We start from the raw sequence: 20,752 nt of genomic DNA, 5'->3' as shown, positions 1-20,752 counted from the left end.
GTCAAACAAGCAATGTAATATGTGCTATAGTCATAATTCTACGCATTGGGCGCCCAAATGACAAGCGTTTGTTCGAAACAGGGTTGTAAACTTCAAATCCAATTCTGCACCTTTCTACATAATCAGCCAGTCCGCAACATCCTCATTTGCATACTCTATCCTGATTCGACCAGAAGCTGAAGGTGACCTCATTTGACCGAGCGATTTTCCACAGCAAGTATCTTGAGTATCAACACAGGACGTTCTTGGTACTCACTAAAATCACACTTCAGACCCACTATAAAAGTGTGATGTTTTCAGATAACATGTAACTTGTGGTTAATTCTATATTGTCGTGCAATTTGGAATGACAGTGAACCAGAATTCAGACAACTTGCGTAAGGAAGGGCATGCCAGGCATGCGGTTGAAGTTATGGCCGACAGTTCACATGTAAAGTTAAACGACATGAACGTGTCTTGCCTTTCCAAAATGCAAATATTTGGCAAGTAAAAATAATTAAAATAATTACAACTTTAATTTGGCTTCAGACTTTGCATTATGTTTTGCGTATCTTTCCCCGTTTTACATGTAAATCCGAAAAGGTTCTCTCTCATCATGTCATCAGTGTCAGTGATCATACCGCGCGGGGCTGCTTTGAGTACGAGCGAAGTGAGGCATGTTGAGGTATTTTGTTGAGAATTATAAATATTGCGAAATGTCAAGTACAAGGTTTAAATACAATGGAATGATGAAAAAAATGGCAGAGTCTGCTGACAGGCGCCGGTCACAAGAAACACTGTGAATTAAAATATCAGACGATGTATGTATTAATCGCCGACAATCCACCCGTATGCACGAGGGACTAACCCGGAAGCAAGTCGTTGTCAGCCATACATTACAGTGGTAACATCGTCCGAGAAATCGCTGCGTTCAGAGTGTCATTATTCACAGAATTGTTGTTTTCGAGTGAAAACCCGTCTTGAATTGTATAACTCTAACAAATGAAGACATGTCAAGTTATATTTTGAAAGTTGTATCGCTAGTTTGAGACGATTTTCTCACGTACTATAGTACTATCGAGGCTTACTTGGAAGTAGTAGGACCTTACTCCAGTTCATCGGGAAGTTTAGCCAGTCCGATAATTCTTTCTGGTTTAGTTTACAACACTTTTGATCACGCAGATTTTGTTGTTGTGATGAAAAGAAATAAAAAAAAAGATCATTTCAACCATTTCGTTGTGTTTTCTTTGTGAAAGGTAACCGAACATGAACGAGTGTTACCACTGTAACGTATGGCTGAGAATGACTCTCTTCCGGGTACTTGAGATTGTCGCCGTACGGAAACTAAGATGGCGATTAATACATTTCTTCCCTATATATATCTACCACAACTAGTACAAGTTGAATGTTGTTGACTTTGTAAATTTGTTAGAAAATTGAAATTCAAATTGCCTCAAAATTATTTTAGATCCCTAGTTTATTTCATTCATCATTAAAATTTTCCAGGGTTACAGCTGTAAGACACTGGAATTATTTATAGCCAACCTCAAAATCCTCGTTTTTTCTTTTTCTTGTGTGCATTTCCCAGTCATTTTTTTCTGAGATTTTGTGCAATTTTTCATAACAGTAGATTTTTGTCATAAAATGGTGACTATGGTATAAAAGTACAATACATTACCAACTTTTGTGTAAAATGTGTTTTATAGTGAGACATCATATGAAACCACTAACCACTTTATTGCATCGCTAAAACAAAACTGCATAGTGAAGAGCTGAAGACCTGAACCACTTCTACATGTCACCAAAATAAAAAATTAAATTAAAAAAAAACCAGCGGAGCTATTCTGACCGATAGGTCGCTTGTTTTTTTATTTCTGTTGATTAGCATCTGATATTAGTATTTGGTAAGTACAGGTACCTGTATATGAATGTATCTTAGAAATCCAAGACAAGAAAACTTACCTGCTTCTCTGGTTTGGATAGATATTTTTAGCTGCAACTCTGAGATGGACTTCTTTACAATGACGTATCAATCTGGCCATCTGAGGGAAAGGTCTGGTCGAATAGAATTGGGAAAAACGATATGACCTTGTGTGCGCAAGTAAATGTTTATGATTAAGCATTAGCTATTTCAAGAGAATTAAGTATATAAATAAAGGTCTTTTGTTTTTATATTACTTATAATATTTTCTACCATCAACAGTGCACAGCAAAGTTTACGGCAACCTATTACCAAAATGCATTCATTATTAAAAAAGAAATGCATATATCACAGTAAAAGTGAGTGAAAATAGAAACACAGAGTTTAATATGTAAATGATAAACTATTTTTATGATTTCAATTATATTTTGTGTCAATTTGGTACAATTACCCACTCATATTGATGATAATACTGTCCTTACAATCCATGTTACTTACCAAGCATTCTGAGATGTCCTGAGTTTTCTAAGATATGATTAGTGAGGTCCTGTATGTCTTCAAACTGGAAATCACAGTCGGCCCAACCACACTCATAAACCACCATAGTTCCTGGTGGTGGTCCTTGTGCTTGATTAGCTGGTGATTCTGGTGTCAAGTAAGCTTCATTTCTGGCTGCTTCTTCCTTGGCAGCTGCCTGTAGAGCAGCTCTCTCTTCATAGGCAGCTTTCTGTTTAGGCTCGAGGTTTTTCCACTTGATAGAAAACAGTACCCAGTGTATAATTAGGGTTTTCAAGCATTGTGTTCAGAAGCATACCTGAATATAATACTTTATTACTGAAGGTCTGAGATATATTTCAACTATTTTTACTTACACTTTGGGAGTGAAGGAGTGAAGGAGTGTAAAATAATGATTTCCAAGTCAGGATAACAATTAATCTACAGCATACCATTCACAGCTCTGTTTGATACAGCCAAACAGGAACCAATTACAAACTTCACATGCTACATTTTAAGATAACAAAATTGAATGAATAGAGTTTCTTGCCACATTTTGTCTAAATGAAATGAACTGAAGAACCACCATGAATCATGGCTCACACGTAACTTTTTGAAGTTTTCGTCGGGAGTCCTAGTGGGCTACCACTTTCTGAAAGTGGATGGTGACTAGTAGTTGCATATTCATGAATTGAAAACAAAGTTCCTCTATTAGAAATATGCGCGTTATCAAAATGCTTTTATATGTTAAATCACATAAACAGTGATACATTGTAGCCTGAGGGGGCTACAAGCTACAAATTATGGTAGCCCCACTACAAGAATTAGTAGTCTACTGTTAATTTTGAGCCACAAAGTCAAAACATTTGTACCTATGATAGTATGTGTCTGCATCAAGTTGCAGTGTAGAATATGCAGTTTCTTATTGGTTTCTGTGTACATTGTAGCTGTATCAACCATAGCCATTGAATGGTAACTTGAACTAGGCTGTACCTTCACTGGAGTCTCTTGTACTGGTACAGGTACAGTTTAAACCACACGTTCAGGGACATCTTTGTTTTCTGGTTGCTCTGCAGCTTCCTCATCGTTTTGTTCTGATACCTTCTGTAACAATGGTGACGGTTCTTTCAGAGGGGTGATTGGTTTTCTCAAGAAGTACATCTCATCATCAATAACTTTATTGGCCAAAGAAAACTTTTTGAAACCTTTCAATTTCCTAATTTGTCTCTCAGCCTCATTATAACGAGCCTCACATACATAGACATCATCTTCAGCATGCTCTGTTGGCCGACCTAGAAACCATGTAAACCACCAAAATAAAGTTACATTCATACAATGCATTAGGAAATCAGTGTTAAATATTGGATATCTTTTCATCAAGTGGATTTAACACAGATTTAAATGCATAAAACTCAAGTAAATATGTAGCCAATTGCACATGTATTTTCGCAAGACTTGAGATTTGAACATCGTCTGAGCCCAAGAAAATAACTGTTAGGATTGAAGCAAAATAGAGGTTTGTGAGATAACAGAGTTGGGTTCAAATTGATGAAGTAGTTGTTATTTTGGTCAAGGTTTCAATCCTAGGTTCTCACATTACAATCAACAGCCATGGGGATTACATACATTTTGTATGATCATTCTTTTGTTTTAGACTGTCTTTTTCTTTCTGTCAGACAACTGTTTCTCACACCTCAATTTTTAATCCTAATTTGAAGTTATGTTTAATGCCATGTGCAAATGGTTTTCATATGGAACAATGGTTTGAGTCCTTCAGAGGCACTTTATTCTCAATATAAGTTAGATTTCACATTAAGCGCAAGAACCATGTATGTACAAACTAGCTAATGACATCAGTCTCTTCTTCAGGATGCAAGTGTATGATGAGGTGTGCACTTTGGGAAATAGGAAGGCCAAGGCCAAGGGTACAATGCATTTCACCACAAAGGAGAATAACAACCAGAGTTCCCCAATCGAGGAGTATAAAAGCCAAAATTAAACCCTTAACTCTTCATCAGACAATAATAATTATTAACAAGATAAGACAATCAGATCTATTGCTGGCATTACATTGACTTGCCTTAAATTCAACCACAAACATCCTAAAACTGATTAACAATTTACTTCAAGGGTATAAGCTACACTTTACTTCTGATCAGAAGAGTGATCTTTATTTCTCATTCACATCAACACAAAGTGCTCTTTCTCCGAAATGGGTGCTTTTGTACAAGAACTGTCCTGTTTTTCTTATTTGTCATTATGCAAGGAAGAGACTCAATTAATGACAGGTACAGACAGACATTGTTGCATCAGTCTTTAAGTTATGTATGTCAAAGTTTACCTGTCCACTTGTGCCAAAGTCTACTTGTGTACAAATATTGAGGACAATGTATGAAGATACCAACACAGCTTCAGTAAACATTTCTATTTATCATGTCTCATTTATGTGACTTTTTCAACTCGTTCCACTTACATGTCGCTGACTGGTAATCCTTGACCAGAGAGGGTCAGCCGCCCACATCATACCTAACCCCTATTTCATTGTGTCTACTTACATGAGAGATAATCTTTAAATGCCAACACAGCACATTTGCCACTGATACTTCGCATTGGGTTGGTGTCTTCAATGGAACTGAGGAACACTTCATTTTTATAAAACACACGGGTAGGGGGATGTTCAGTTTCTGAAAATAGGAATTGAGTTATTAGACCAGCATTTGAAAACTTTTCCAAACAATTAAAATAAGCTGTCAAAATTTGCATGGGTTTTGATAAACTGCATTCTATTCTAGAATTTTGAAATTGTTACATGGAAGGTTTCCCAAATTGGTTCTACACTGCCTCGTTCTGGTGATTCTCCGCCGTTCATTGCCGTTTGAAATCAAAGTTTAAGTTCGCAGTCAATTTGCTACCAGAAGCCCAAGGAATTTCAGGTAAACGATACTTTCATGTTAAAATTTGGTGTTTTTTCTATCAAATCATGTATTTTTAGTGATTTTTAATGAGGGAGTCCTCTGCACTAACGATTTTAGTTTTACTAGTGAACCATCAGTTCGGAATGACACGCGAGTGGAGTTTGAGTGTGAATAGGACGCCATTGTTCATGTACCAGGTCGCAGTGACCGTCACATACCACTAGTTCTAAGTGGCCTGAAAGTTGGTGAAAGTGATCAATATTGACTTTTTTCATAATAAAATGATCAGGAAGAAGTGTTGTGTAATGTTTAAGTACAAAATAAAAAAAAAATATTGTGATATTTAACGATTTTCGCTACTTGTGTGGCTAGGCCTGGATACGTGTCACACGTATACACAGACTACAGTAAGTTGAAATTAGAACAGTACACTAGCATATATCACTGTTGTAACGTTGTTGAGAGTTTACAAATCCGTATGAAGACTTCATTTTATTTTCATTTTCTTGTAATTATTGTCAACTTATAATTGTTTTAAAAGTATTGGTTCAAATTTTTACATGCTGTAGAGAATGATTGTGCATTTTAATGTTGATTCAAAGTTACTTCAAACAAGTGTTTATCATGACTGGATGATAGTACTATACTACATTACCAGGTCCAAAGATGCCACACTTACACAGTATTTCCTCTTTCTTTTTTTCAGAGAAAAACTGAACTGAAACGTTCATTAGTGGTTGTCATGGTGAAGACATCACTGTCTAGTTTGTCTTTTGTAACAGGATCATATCAGAAATATGCAATTTTGGAAAAATAAAAAATGTTGTTTTTTTTTGTGTTTTTTTGGTGCAGGGACAATTTAAAATTCAAAGATAACTTGACTAATTATAGTGAATACAGTTTATTTTATTCTCTTTCATATTTTACGTGTACATTTGCATAATTTGGCCACCTCATTTGCATATTTGTGGAATCTCATATTTGTAGCCCTATTACAATTTTTTTGAATGGTGACATTGGATTCATCACCATTGAAACATACAAATTCCAAATTTCATGTTGATAGCATAAATAGAAAGAGCTCTACAAGAAATATGCATACGTAATTAGGGGGACTTAGTTTTTTTCAGGAAAACAGTTTTCTGCCGCACCTGGTTTTTAGACAAAGTTGTGATTTCAGTGTACGTTTATTCACATATATGATATATACTTGAAATAATGCCACTTTGCCTAAGTTTACAAATACTTTTTCTGTATGTAAAACAAATTAAATGCTCTTAAGACGTCATTTTCTTGTTGAAACTATGGTTTAAAAATGAAGGAAACTCAAACTTTCAAAATTTCAAAATGGTGGCAGAAAAAAAATCGGAAAATTTAATACTTTAAAAATCTGTATCTTCAACAGTTCTTGTCCGATTTTAGTCATTCAAGTATCATTTTCTTTCTTTCACCGAGATCTATCTAAGTATGGCAGATGTGCATTGTGTGCATTGAAAAAAGTGCCTGACCTGCCTAGGTATATAACATACAGGTTTACGAGGTAATGGAGTTGGGTCCAGATTGATGAGTAGTTGTTATTTAGGCCAAGGTTTCAATCCTAGGTTCTCACATTACAATCAACACAACCATAGGGATTACACAGGATCATTGTTTGTTCTAGACCAGCTTTTCCATAGTTCTGACAACAACTGTTTTTCACACCTCAATGTTAATCCTAACTTAAAGTTAAGTTTAATGCAATGCAAAATTATTGTCATATGGAACACTGGCCCTAGAGTCCTTCAGGTGCACTTTATTCTCAATATCAGTTAAGCAAGAACAGTGGGTTAACTTTTTACCATTATTCTCAACTTTAAATATGGCCACTGCTCCGAGATGAAAGACCGACCTCCGCCGTTCCTTCAGTGGCAGGCTGTTTGACACAGATTCTACTATAGCAGAATCACCAGCCGATACTAGTGAGAAGTCACTGACTCTACCGAGAAACGATTGATCGTTCAACAATGGGTGGCTCAGTCATTTTAATTGGCTTCGTTGCATGTCAGACTGTAACGTCATGCAATGCAAGCCCCGATTATTTGAAAACAAAAGCAACAAGTCATTGAAAATGACATAGTCCCCGCTATGATTGGGTTTTAAGGAACTGGCAGTTTATGTTGTCATTTTCAAACCTGTTTAATGTTGTTTGGCCTCATATGGTTGTTTTTGATATCACTACTCTGTTCAAGCATGTCTGAGTTATGGCTTTGGACATGAAAACTGCGGCAACAAAATGGCTGCCAGGCACACATATCGGATTGTATCACAACGAAAATGGATATGCACATGTATGTCACAGAACACTGTCCTAATACCAACTTTGAACGAGATCTGTTCAAGCATGTCTGAGTTATGGCTTTGGACATGGAAAATTCACAAACAAAATGGCTGCCAACCAGCCATATCGTATTGTATCACGACGAAAATAGATATGCACATTTATGTCATAGAACACTGTGCTAATGCCAACTTTGAATGAGATCTGTTCAAGCATGTCTGAGTTATGGCTTTGGACATGGAAAATTCGCAAACAAAATGGCTGCCAGGCAGCCATATTGGATTGTATAACGACAACAATGAATATGCACATGTATGTCATATAACACTGTCCTAACAGCAACTTTAAATGAGATCTGTTCACGCATGTCTGAGTTATGGCTTTGGACAGGGAAAATTCGCAAACAAAATGGCTGCTCGCCGGCCATATTGGATCGTATCATAAAAAAATACCGCCAATGGCGTTGTAGCACAACTGTACAGTTTTTTAAAATGTTTATCCATATGGTAGTCCATGCTAACAAGAAGTGTTCATTTGTTGAATGACTATCCAGTTGCCTATCCAACCATGTTGCTATCTTTATGATATATGCTATCATTTGGCTGTTGCTTTGGGCGTGGTCATGTTGTTAGATATATTTGCATACATTTTTTGAATGTTTATTCAATTGTCTATTAATCCCTGTTGTTATCTTTGCAATATATGTGATCATTTGGCTGTTGCTATGGGCATGGTCTTGTTGCTAGGCACATTTGCATACATTTTTTGAATGTTTATTCATTTGTCTTTCTATTCCTGTTGTTATCTTTGCAATATACGTTATTATTTGGCTGTTGCTAGGGACGTGGTCTTGTTGCTAGGCAAATTTACATACATTTTTTGATTGTTTATTCAATTGTCTACTAATCCCTGTTGTTATCTTTGTGAAATACACGACCGTTTTGCTGTTACTATGGGCGTGGTCATGGTTGCTAGGGTATTTGCATACATTTTTTGAATGTTTACTCATTTGCCTACCAGATGATGCTTTTATTTGACCAAAATATACTGCCATTTGGTTGTTGCTAAGGGTGTGGTCATGGTCGCTAGGGCCAATTTTCTCAATGTTTTGAAGAAAATCTGCAGAATAACACTTTCAGAAACATCTCACCAATTTTCAGACTCAGTGACAACGTACTTTTTGAGATATAAGTTTTTGACCAAAAATGAACATTTGTACACCTAATTTGCATATCACTCATGGAATCATTGTATGCTTAATATTTCTTCATCCATACATCCCTAGATGCATCCCCTTTAAATTTCAGCCCAATCTGCTCAGTAGTTTTGGAATTATAGATTTTTAACCAAAAAGGCACATTTTTAGCCCTAATTTGCATATCACTGATGGAATCATCACGTCATGAACAAATCTTACTTTACACCCCCTTAACAATGTTCCCACCAAATTTTGCACCAATCTGCCCAGTAGTTTCTGAGTTTAAGTTTTTTGACCAAAAATCACATTTTTGGACCCAAATCACACACATGTGATGCGATCATTTTGATTTGAACAATTTCCCAACTAGACACCCAAGGTAATGGACCCACCAAATATCATGGCAATCGGTTCAGCGGTTTTTGACTTTAAGTTGTTTACACACACACACACATCCACACACACACACACACACACACAGACAGACGCCGGGCGATCCCTATAGCACTACTGAACAAGTTCAGTTGTGCTAACAAATTGACGTGCATATGTATGCTATAGTATGTTGCCCCTGTACCAAGTTTGAAAAAAATCGGTCCAGGCATCTCCAAGGAACGACTGCGGACGGACGGACGGACACACGGACAGACGGAACCCAATCCATAAGTCCCCGTCCAGACTTCGTCCGGCGGGGACTAAAAAATCTGTCACTGACGTGTGCAGATTTACAAATTAAACTTCCCAACCTCAACTCTTACACGGCAATCAAGACTCTAGTCAAGTCACATTAACAGTGTTCAACTGTTGTCCATGAAGTTGGCCACCTCGTAGCCAATCTAAAATCATACATTGTACACAGCTAAATTACATTACTCTCCATACTAATTTGTTATAGCTAAACGGGATCACCCTTGCGAATCTCCCTTGTAAGTTGTATTTACCGATTTCATGCATGTTCAAAATTTGAATGGTTTAGACATTGACTATTACAAATGACCTAAGCTCATCATGGAGTTCGAGGAATGTATTGAAAAGGTACTTTCAAAATCTCTTATTGACCAGATACATGGAGTTGACTGTGTTGGGACTAATACTTGATGAAACTCGTGGCATAAGGCAATACAACAGAAAATTGCTATCAATGCCCAATATCTTGAGGATGCGGAGCAAACGGGCCAGATATAGACTGAATCACCTAAGACTGAACAGCAGGTTAATTTATTATACTGGTTGACCCTGTCATACAATGTAGATGACTTGTATTTCCTGGATCACAGCCAAAAAGTTTGCTCCAGGAGCTGCTGGTAGAATGTAAACTACAAACTACATTTGTACATGATAGTGTTGGACATAACAGAATTGTTATTTCTAATCATGACTGAATAAAGACTGGACTTAAAAGTAATATGTATTTGGTTTTTTTCCTTTACCAATTCAATTCAATTAATATTAAAATTCAATTCACTTTGAATTCGTTCATGCTTATTTTGATATGTTCACTGTCCTATCACCTCCTTAATCAGACATCAATTTCTTGATTTTGTGAATGACCCCCAAATATGCAGTTGGGACCCCAAAATTTTTAGATTTTAGACCTTGGGTCACAAAAACCCCCATAATCCAAAAGTGATGTAAAACCCTGTTTTGCACATGAAGAGAATTAATCAACGACAGGTACAGACAGACATTGTGGCATCAGTCTTTAAGTTATGTATGTCAAAGTTTACTTGTCTACTTGTCCCAAAGTCTACTTGTGTACAAATATTGAGGACAATGTATGAAGATACCAACACAGCTTCAGTAAACATTTCTATTTATCATGTCTCATTTATGTGACTTTTTCAACTCGTTCCACTTACATGTCGCTGACTGGTAATCCTTGACCAGAGAGGGTCAGCCGCCCACATCATACCTAACCCCTATTTCATTGTGTCTACTTACATGAGAGATAATCTTTAAATGCCAACACAGCACATTTGCCACTGATACTTCGCATTGGGTTGGTGTCTTCAATGGAACTGAGGAACACTTCATTTTTATAAAACATACGGGTAGGGGGGTGTTCAGTTTCTGATGGATGGACATACCACGGACCATGAAACCATGGATCACCACTGTAGAAAATAGAATTGAGTTTAATATTAGAACAGCGTTTGAAAACTTTACCAAACTAAACACAACATTCTACAATTCAGCAATTAAAATAAGTTGTCAAAATTTGCATGGGTTTTGATATTACTGCATTCTAGAATTTCAAATTTATTGTACGGAAATTTCCACAAATTGGTTCTACATTGTCTTGATCTGCATGACTTACATAGAAGATAAAAGGAATCAAAACAATTCAAATTCAGATTAAATCATCAGCTGATTTGATTAGAACTGTTAGTGTTACAGGTAAAATTCAGTTGCTACATGTAGGTTAGCAATAGCTTTCAGTAGGTACATTGTAAGGATTGGCAATAATTTATTTGACAAAGTTAGCAAAATACACATTTATACGTGTGCAACCTGGCACACATGATTCACTCCCAGATTATCACATTAGTGTTTTCATATCAATGGAGTTATAAGGATTACATAGGATCATTCTTATAGCTCTGTTCAACACCTGTTTTCTCAAGTTCTGTTGTTCATTCATCACATTTGAAGGTGGGTTTGTGTTAGTTGAGATGCTACACAGGGTATCAAATCATCTCTTATCACTGTCTAGCTCAATGGAAAGTCATGAACCAAAGTTGTTCAATGACAAGTAAATGACCCTAAAAGTTAGAATGCTGTAAACAATGTAGAAGTAGGATCCTGAGCTGACAAAATTTTGAACATTATGTACATGTAACTGGCACCAATAAACTCTAACTGATCAGTGGGTAGAAATCTATGATGACTATTAACAAAGGCATGACCATGTGGGTGGCTTTGGTTGAATTTGAAATTTCATTTCAGAGCCTCACTGAGCTAGACGTAAAGAGAGATCTTGAGATTCAATACATGGATAGCAACTATACTAGGTAATACTGTGAATTGTTTCAGACTCGACTTGACATGTTCAAAATTCCGAGGCTGAAATTCCAGGTAAAATAATTTCATTAATGAGTCTAAGCAGAGTGAGCAAAACAGTACCATGTGGTACATAGCACTGATAACAGTCTGTTGAGTCATGGTTGAGTGTACTTGCTCTGTTATCTTGGTTATTTGATATTGATGGAATGTTAGGAGTATTTAATGAGAAACAAAACAATTCCAAATCACCTATATTGTTTTACCTACACCATTATAGTACACTTATTCAAAGGTGGGTTTGTGTGATGATAACACAAGACAAAATCTGTCTTAAATTGTGTCAGAGTGCATCGACATGCACATGAAGAAGACATATTAAAAACCACAAGAGTACATTTTTCATATTTTTTATGGTTGTCTTTCCCCTGTGAAACACAGACGAACAGAAATATTCATGTTTACACATAGTCTATCATTTCATACTGACATTATAATTGTACTTACTTTGAATCTTTCCACATCCTATCAATCCTAGCCAAGTATGGTTTGTCTTCATCAGATCTGAGATACACACAATCACCCAGTTTGTAATAACCAGACTGGGGCTGTATATCTGTTGAAAGAAGAGTGACAGAGATAGTGAAACATGTACAAAACAATATTTGTACAGAGGAAAAGTTATAGAATGGGGCAGTCTCAGATGGTTATACAAGCTCAGGATGCAAGTTTATAACCCCCCCCCCCCCCCCATTGAATGAAAGTTCACAACTAAATTTGTATAATTCTCTTTGTGGAAAAAATATTAATTTTAATTTGAACTTGCAAGGACGCCCTCTATGGTCACTGTTTGTTTTGCTATATAACTAACAAGTTAGCAGTAAGTTTGCACTATTTTGCTCAGTTTTTTTTTTATTTCTGCCTGTTGTGTTACAATTTTCTCCCTTCCTGCCCACCCTTCGGTTGAAATGGAGTGTGTGCTTTCCCCCAAGATATCATACCCCACTTTTCACCCTAAACATCTGTGATTCAGCCCGTTTTTTTTTTTTTTGGTACTGGTAGTAATTATGTGGACATGCCAAACAATAACAGGTTTCTGTCATCTTAGCAGAACAGGCTGAGATACACGGTAACACCCTTACACAGTTTGTACAAATGATCAAGATTTAACTTTCTATTCAGTCCATTCACAAACAGTTTGACTTTTATATTGTTTGCAGCCTCACACATCAGAACTTTGTATGTACACGTGTATGGTGATTTAGTTTTGATAGTCATGTTAAAACTAGTGAAATGAAAAGAACTTGAGACTAAGCACATTGATGAACATGTCTAGTCTTCCAATAAAAGTTCAACACATCAAATATATCTAGTGTTAAACATTATTTATTAAGTCATGTCAGAAAAATCTGCTAGTCATTGAGTAAATTAGAATTTAATAATAATATTTTTCATTGTCATTAATGCATTTTTAAAATATACTAGGAAAATGTCGCAAAAAACAAACAATTTGCCATTAAGCTCACCAATTTGATGACCTACCCTCCACTCCACCCCACCCCCATATATTTAGGTACATGAGCTTACAAAATGACCAGAGAGAGTCCCTGAAATGTCCTATAAAGACACTACTGTGGTCAATACTAGGTGCTGGAGTTATGATAAGAAAAGTTAATAACACAGAGTCATATCAACAAACATACTTGATATCTGCCGAGAGAGAGAGAGAGAGAGAGAGAGAGAGAGAGAGAGAGAGAGAGAGAGAGAGAGAGAGAGAGAGAGAGAGAGAGAGAGAGAGAGAGAGAGAGAGAGAGAGAGAGAGAGAGAGAGAGAGAGAGAGAGAGAGAGAGAGAGAGAGAGAGAGAGAGAGAGAGAGAGAGAGAGAGAGAGAGAGAGAGAGAGAGAGAGAGAGAGAGAGAGAGAGAGAGGGGTATGGGGTGAGCTTAGAACTATTTTGCTGCATATTTGATAGACTTGAATGTAAGTAATTTGTGGTACTTTAAAAACAATGTTTCACCACAGGTACTTAAAAGCAGGACTACCCAAAGCCATACGAGATATCTGTTGTTTTGTCAAATTTTGAGCTATGGCTACTTTACTATTTTACATTTAATACATTTTTACATTCTAAGGTGGCAGAAATACTTAATACATTTAATACATGGGAGACAGTCCTTGAAGCTTCTATTTAATACATTTAATACATTTTTGACATTCTAGGGATGCACGTAACACTGTACAATATCTTACCCACAACTCTCTCTGATTGGTATGCTTGGAGGTTCCTTATTTTATAACTTTTTCAATAATCTATACTTTTCAACATTTTAAGCATAGTAATTAAGTTTACTTAATATGTAGCAAAAGAACGCTTAGGAATCAAAAATAAAGTTCTAAATTTTGTACACAATTGAACTAACAACTAAATTAAGCATGTGCTGTGAATAAAACACTTTTCACTGTCAAAGTGTCAATAACTTGGGTAGTCAGTGTGTATGATGAGTTTTAGTATGTAAATTTCTTTTGTCATACCTATTCAAATAAATCTATATCTTTGGCAAAGTCATAACAGGTGCATATATTTTCCTTAGTTTTGTAGAAAATATTCCTTAGTTTCGTGCAATTATTCTTCATGTCTTTCAAGAAAATCTGCTGACAAATTCCTAAAATTGCTACCCTTCTACAATAAATCACTGATACCAGAACCGATGAAAATGGGTATTCAGAAACTCATCAGTGGCAATTCTACGCTTGCAAAATGAAAAAAATGTTTATACAAAACCCTATACACTGGTGAGATTTGTCTGACTTCAAGGAGATGATGTCCAACACTCCGAATCAGAGAGAGTTGTGGGTAAAATGTTGTACAGTGCGTAATACATTCTAGGGTTGCACGAAATACATTCTAGGGTTGCACTAAATACATTCTTGTACTGGGCGACACTCCGGGGCACTTCAATTTAATACATTAAATACTTTTAATACATTTAATATACTTTTTACATTCTAGAGTTGCACGAAATACATTCTAGTATCGGGCGATGGTATGGGAGCTTGCATTTAATGCATTTAACACATTCTAGAGTTGCACAAAATACATTCTAGTTTCAAGCGACGGTCTGGGGAGCTTGCATTTAATACTTTTAATACATTTAATACATTTAATACATTCTATAGTTGCACGAAATACATTCTAGTAACAGGCGAAAAAAAGAGGATTTTGAGGTTGGCTATAAATAATTCCAGTGTCTTACAGCTTTAACCCTGAGGCAATTCGAATTTACCAAGTCAACAACTTGAACATTCAACTTGTAGTAGACATAACATCGTCTGATATTTTAATTTATGGAGTGTCTCGTGACCGGCGCCTGTCAGCAGACTCGGTCAATTTTTTTTTTCATCATTCCATTGTATTTAAACCTTGTACTTGACATTTCGCAATATTTATAATTCTCAACAAAATACCTCAACATTCCTCACCTCGCTTGTACTCAAAGAAGTCCCGGTATGATCACTGACATGACCAGAGAGAACCTTATATATTTTGTTGAGTGTACCCATCTCACCTTATCACTCACACTGTACGTGAATGTTGTTGTTAAAATATGATGATGATGGTAGCAGTGATGATGATGATGACGATGATGATGATGATGATGATGATGATGATGATGATGATGATGATGATGATGATGAGTCAGATAAGAGTGACACTGATAATGGCAATACTGAAGTTGAATGTGATGATGATGACAATGATATCAGGGAACTTTTACAAGTGACCAGATCAGGCAGAGTATGCACAACATGGAAGCACGTTTTAGATACTAACCAGATTGTGTATGATTATAAGAGATTTATTAGTTAACTAGCCAGTCTTTTACTGTCTGTCACTTTATATGTAGAACTATTGCTTTCTAATACAGAGTCAAAATCATTTAATTTGTATGTATACATATAATGGGAATATTGATTAACAATCAGTATATGCAATTGTCATGGGGAGGGTCATGTTTTACAAAATGGGACAGAGGGGGGGAGGGGGTCACTTTTTACAAATGGAGAATGGGGGGAGGGTCATGTTTTATTTAACAGACAATGTGTGATTTCCTCCGGCCCTCCCGGATACTGAAGGCTCCCTTATTTGCAATCTGTGAAAATAAACAACTTACCTGTCAAGTGTAACTTGTCGTAGTACTGGTAGCAATACTACAAGCATGCTTTGGCAGCTGATCTGAGCTGGTCCAATGGTCGGTCCAACCTATCACGTGTTTTGATTTCTTGCAAGGATTGCAGTAACTAGTAAGGTACCTGGGCACGCCAATCATACAAGAGAGTTTTCGGTGATATAGTTACTGTCAGCAGTGGCCCATAGATGTTTGATGTAATACTCTTCAGATTCAACGGAAATATCGATACAAACACTTGAAAACTCTGAAAACCTAGTCTTTCTCACTGTAGAACAACGTCATCGTGTCCCCGTAGCTTTCTGGTTTACCTTACATCGATGTTGGTGGCGCACTTTCAAAACTTCATATTATATTTCAATGTGGTTCCATCTTCAGTAATAGTGTAATGGAAATTCATTTCTGTTTCTTTTTTTTCTTTTTCTTTTTAACAGACACAGGCGTAAAAGCTGTACGGAATATGGCAAGCCCTGGAATATGGATGATGTTGTACATGCATGTAAACTGAACAAACTATTACAGTTAGCAATTGTTGATAAACAAATTAAAGGAGAATTCCAGACCCAATTTTTTTTCGAGTTGTAAAGGCTTTAAGTTATATTTAGTTATTATTTAGCAATATACTACTTTTCATTTTGATGCTCTCCCAGCTGTTTCGGAGTTATTTTGTCTCAAAATCACTTTTTGACACGATCGCTGAAAACGCTGAGTGAAATGTAGACGACGCATGCGTGCAGCGCGTGACGTCATGAAAGGTTTACATGTTCGTCAGTTTAAATAATGGCGGCCTCCATAAGCCCTTTGTTCGCTAAGTGTCATTGAATTCTATTCAGTTTTGACCATTCAGTTAGTATAATGGTATACACATGTGTTGTCTACGGGTGTAGCAAAAGTTCATGGAAGCATGTACGTACGTTACATGAGTTTCCGACGCATCAGAATGATTCTGTAGCCACTTTAAATGCGTGGAAGCGGTTTGTTCGGCGAACCCGAGCGGATTGGAAAGGGGTGACGAAATATTCAAGAATATGCAGTGACCACTTCGAAGAGAAGTGTTACGAAAACTTGACAGCTTGGAGGATGAAGGGGGCTGACATGTTACAACTGAAAGTTGGGCAAGTTCCCACGAAGTATCCCGAAGGAACTTGCCGAACTCAGGCATCGCCAGCAAATCGAATCAAAAATCTCACAGAGAATGACAGTGTTGTATATGTTGCTAGGGGTAACCCGGGTAGTGCATATGCCACTGTTTCGCCCGTGCCTACCGTCGACAATGCTGATATTAGTGATAATGCACCTGCCACAGTCAACATGGTGACGGATCCACCACCTTTGGACTTCAACACCCCCAGTGCTCCTAAAAGGCCAAGAGGTGCTTTCAGGAAAAGGGAACTATTACGCGTAAGAATTTTCTTTTTCTTTGAATAAATTGAGAGGAGTTATGTTTGCATGCAACCCCTAAAAGATTCATTGATTTTAAAGATAATGTATTTTTGTCAAATGCCTTGACTTAGATTGATTTAGATATGGTTCTAGTTAGAGTTCATGAAAATTTATTTCTATTTTTTAAATGTCTAACAAAACGTTTTTGCATGAAAACAAAAAACTACTGCATGCCTTCTGCTAAGTTAATCTATGACTGTTTTGCCTTTCATTGTTACTTTGAGAGAAATAATCCAGGGTCATGATCAACAGGAAATTTTATTTTTACTGATTGATTGATTGATTGATTGATTTAGTTATGGTTTTAGTAAGAGTTTCTGAAAATTTATTTCTATTTTTTTTTAATGTCTAACAGAAAGTTTTTGCATGAAAACAAGCATGTTTAACCTAATTTAACTGGATGACTGCTATTTTCAAATCACAATTCTGCAACACAAATGGTAAGTCCCATTCACATTGACCATTTTTAGGACCCCCTCCCTCAAAAAAAACTACTGATTTTTTAACTGGGGAGAGGCCTCCTTTAAGGTGTTATTTGTATGATTTCACAGATTATTTTGCAGTTTTGAGAAACAATATCACAGGCATTGTCATTGCCTGTAGAAAAAACTATTTTTGGTTGTGTGTCGGTGGAGGAGTAAACGTTTGAGAGATTTTTTTTAGTTATAATTTCATTCTTAAGTCCCTTTGTTTACAAATTAGCTAACACTTACGATCCTCTCATGGTTTTAGATTTTTTCCTCTTATGATGATGATGGTGATGAGCACAAACCCCAGCCCCTTGAGTCCAACTCAACTGTTCTGGCAGATACTGACATGCCATCACATCTGACTGACTCATTGACTCCTGTAATGGTGGATGCATCAACACAGTGGGAAAGACAACCAGGAGCCGCTACTTGTCGGTCAGTGAAGTGTCAGGCTAATTTTCAGAAAAGAAGGCCACTGTTCCGTAGTAAAGGTAAATAATTTTATAAGTAAATACTACAGACCTGCTAAAATTTATTTACAGGTTTTGTTTTGTTAGATTTCAAAAGAAGGTATTATTGAGTTTATCATATGGAGTGTTGCTTTACTGCATATTTTATTTCTGGCTTGCTTTTTTTTCATTTTAGAATGAAATCATTTATAATAGCACTTGATACAGTGATGTTTACATAACTGTGAATGTATGCTAGACAATCATTTTATAATGATGAATTCCAAACATGCATTCCGATCATGAATTATGAAAAAAAATTGAGTACATGTTTTTTCATAAAAATCAATACAATCTAAGGAATTAATTTTCGTTCTATTCAGCAATTCAAACTGATGCTTCAGTAACTACAAACACTGCTGTGAACTGTACATTGCTGCAGCCAGAAAGTTCAACTCAGGTCACCAACCTGTGACACAAGTGATGAAGAGGAGGATGACCAGCTTATAAATGACACCACGTATGAGCCAGAAGAGGACGAAGACTTATTTGAAGATTGTAATTTTAAGTAAGTATATAAACATCAAAATTTGTAGTTTGCACATGTATGTAATGTTGGTTGTGATTCACGTAGAGGCACCTGTCATTGATTTTTGCACAGAGGATTGTACTAATGTAGTAGATGTAGTCAAAGCAAATGTGGCCTTGAAAAAAGATTTTCATACTGACATGCAAGTGAATGTGCTTTACATTTGTATATCCTTTTCAAAGTTATGAGGACACTTTTGTCAATGTCTAATGGCCATCATTTATTTGGAATAGAAAGATAACCTAGACATGAACAAGGAAGCCAATCTTATTGTGTATGCATACATCAATATTCTCTTGTTTCATTTTTCTACAGTTTCTCCTCTGGCTGCCATGTTGATGAGGAAAAGTACATAGTTTTCAAAAGCTGTCTGTGGGAACTGTTTGCAAAATGTCCGTTGTGCAATAAACCCTGCCTTGCTGAGGAGAGATATCGAAAAGGCACAAAAGTTGTAGTGTCGCAGCACTGTCCCGACTGTGAATTCAAACGGGACTGGTCATCACAGCCCTCCTACGAAGGTAACATACCAGCTGGCAATCTACAGCTTAGTGGTGCCATAATGTTTACAGGTGCTTCCCCTACCAAGACACTAAGAGTATTGAAGGCTATGAATATTGTCACATGCAGTATTTCCACCTTCAACAACCATATGTCTCGTTTCCTGGTGCCAACTATTCTGACAATATGGAAGGAAGAACAACAGCATTGGTTCAACATCTTGCATGCAATGGAAGGTGATTTAGTCATTGGAGGTGATGGTAGAAATGATTCACCGGTGGACACTCTGCCAAATACGGATCATACACCATACTTGAGGAAAGAATAAACAAGATAATTGATCAGCAGTGTGTACAGGTTTGTACTCATTTTTTCTTACTCAGTGTAAAATTATCAGTCACCTTAGTAGTGAAGCACACTTGTCCTTGTGAATTGACTACAGCAATATCAAACTTAAACTTGTACTAGACACAGTCAAGACAAAGTTTAAATATGACCCAGAGACTTTCCAGAATACACATTGTATTTTTGTTTCCACAAGCAGACCAGACAGACAGACAGACAGACAGACAGACAGAGAAAAATTATACACTGGAAACAATTGATGTGTTTACCACTTGACATGATCAGATATAGTGCTGGTCGCGAAGTTGAAATAGCCGCCAAGAGTGTGCCGAGGATTGTGGGATATATAATCAATTTCCGTCATGCAGTCCAACTTCCGTCAAGCAAAAAGAAAGTTTTGTCCTCGCGTATTAATGTTTCGTCCCCAAACATTAATGTTGCATCCTGTGTTAAGTAAATCTCGTCGATTAGAAAAGGAGGTTGTATAGTGACAAATGTTGTTTCTGCAGTCAGAGTATAAGATTGTAAGGGACTTAAATTCATATTCCGGCTTGACATTTACATTTTATCCCGCAACTTAAATGTTATCACTCGAAAATAAAGGTTGGGCCACACGAATAAAAGTTTTCGTTTCGCAAATTAATTTTCTGCTCCGTAAAAAGAATTTATTTGTCACAGAAATTGTAGTTTTTTGCTTTGATATTTCTATATTGACCCAAGAAATTAATGTTTTGTCGTATGAAATAAAAGTGTTATCCTTTTATTAAATATTTTGCCCTCAAAAATCAATTATTTATAGCACAAATTTAGTTTTCGTCTGTCACCTGTGGGCCACCGTACGCATGTACATACACATGCATGTATATTTATACACACATACATTGTACATGTATACACAGACAGATATGATACATATATACATTACATATCAGTCATAAAACAAATA

General features: G+C 36.5%; 1 protein-coding gene and 2 long non-coding RNA genes across 3 annotated transcripts; 1 reads left to right on the top strand and 2 right to left on the bottom strand.

Annotated features, from left to right (window-relative positions):
- Positions 1-1,946: 1,946 nt before the first annotated feature.
- LOC144449519 (uncharacterized) lies at positions 1,947-3,510 on the bottom strand. The gene is made up of 3 exons (XR_013482170.1): positions 3,389-3,510; positions 2,399-2,651; positions 1,947-2,034 (listed from the first exon to the last, which is right to left on the bottom strand). It is a non-coding gene; the product is annotated as an uncharacterized LOC144449519 (long non-coding RNA).
- Positions 3,511-10,775: 7,265 nt separating this feature from the next.
- LOC144449387 (uncharacterized) lies at positions 10,776-16,163 on the bottom strand. The gene is made up of 3 exons (XR_013482164.1): positions 15,998-16,163; positions 12,333-12,441; positions 10,776-10,939 (listed from the first exon to the last, which is right to left on the bottom strand). It is a non-coding gene; the product is annotated as an uncharacterized LOC144449387 (long non-coding RNA).
- Positions 16,164-17,002: 839 nt separating this feature from the next.
- Positions 17,003-18,213, top strand: LOC144449286 (uncharacterized). The gene is made up of 3 exons (XM_078139838.1): positions 17,003-17,413; positions 17,811-17,895; positions 18,188-18,213. Exons 1-2 carry the CDS (start codon positions 17,093-17,095, stop codon positions 17,823-17,825), a joined length of 336 nt encoding a protein of 111 aa, XP_077995964.1. The 5' UTR covers positions 17,003-17,092; the 3' UTR covers positions 17,826-17,895; positions 18,188-18,213.
- The last annotated feature ends 2,539 nt before the right edge of the window (positions 18,214-20,752 follow it).

Source organism: Glandiceps talaboti, chromosome 1 (genome assembly GCF_964340395.1).
Source record: "Glandiceps talaboti chromosome 1, keGlaTala1.1, whole genome shotgun sequence".
NCBI classification, from domain to species: Eukaryota; Metazoa; Hemichordata; class Enteropneusta; family Spengelidae; genus Glandiceps; species Glandiceps talaboti.
The sequence above is the reverse complement of the archived record's forward strand: the minus strand, read 5'-3'. Positions and strand labels throughout refer to the sequence as shown.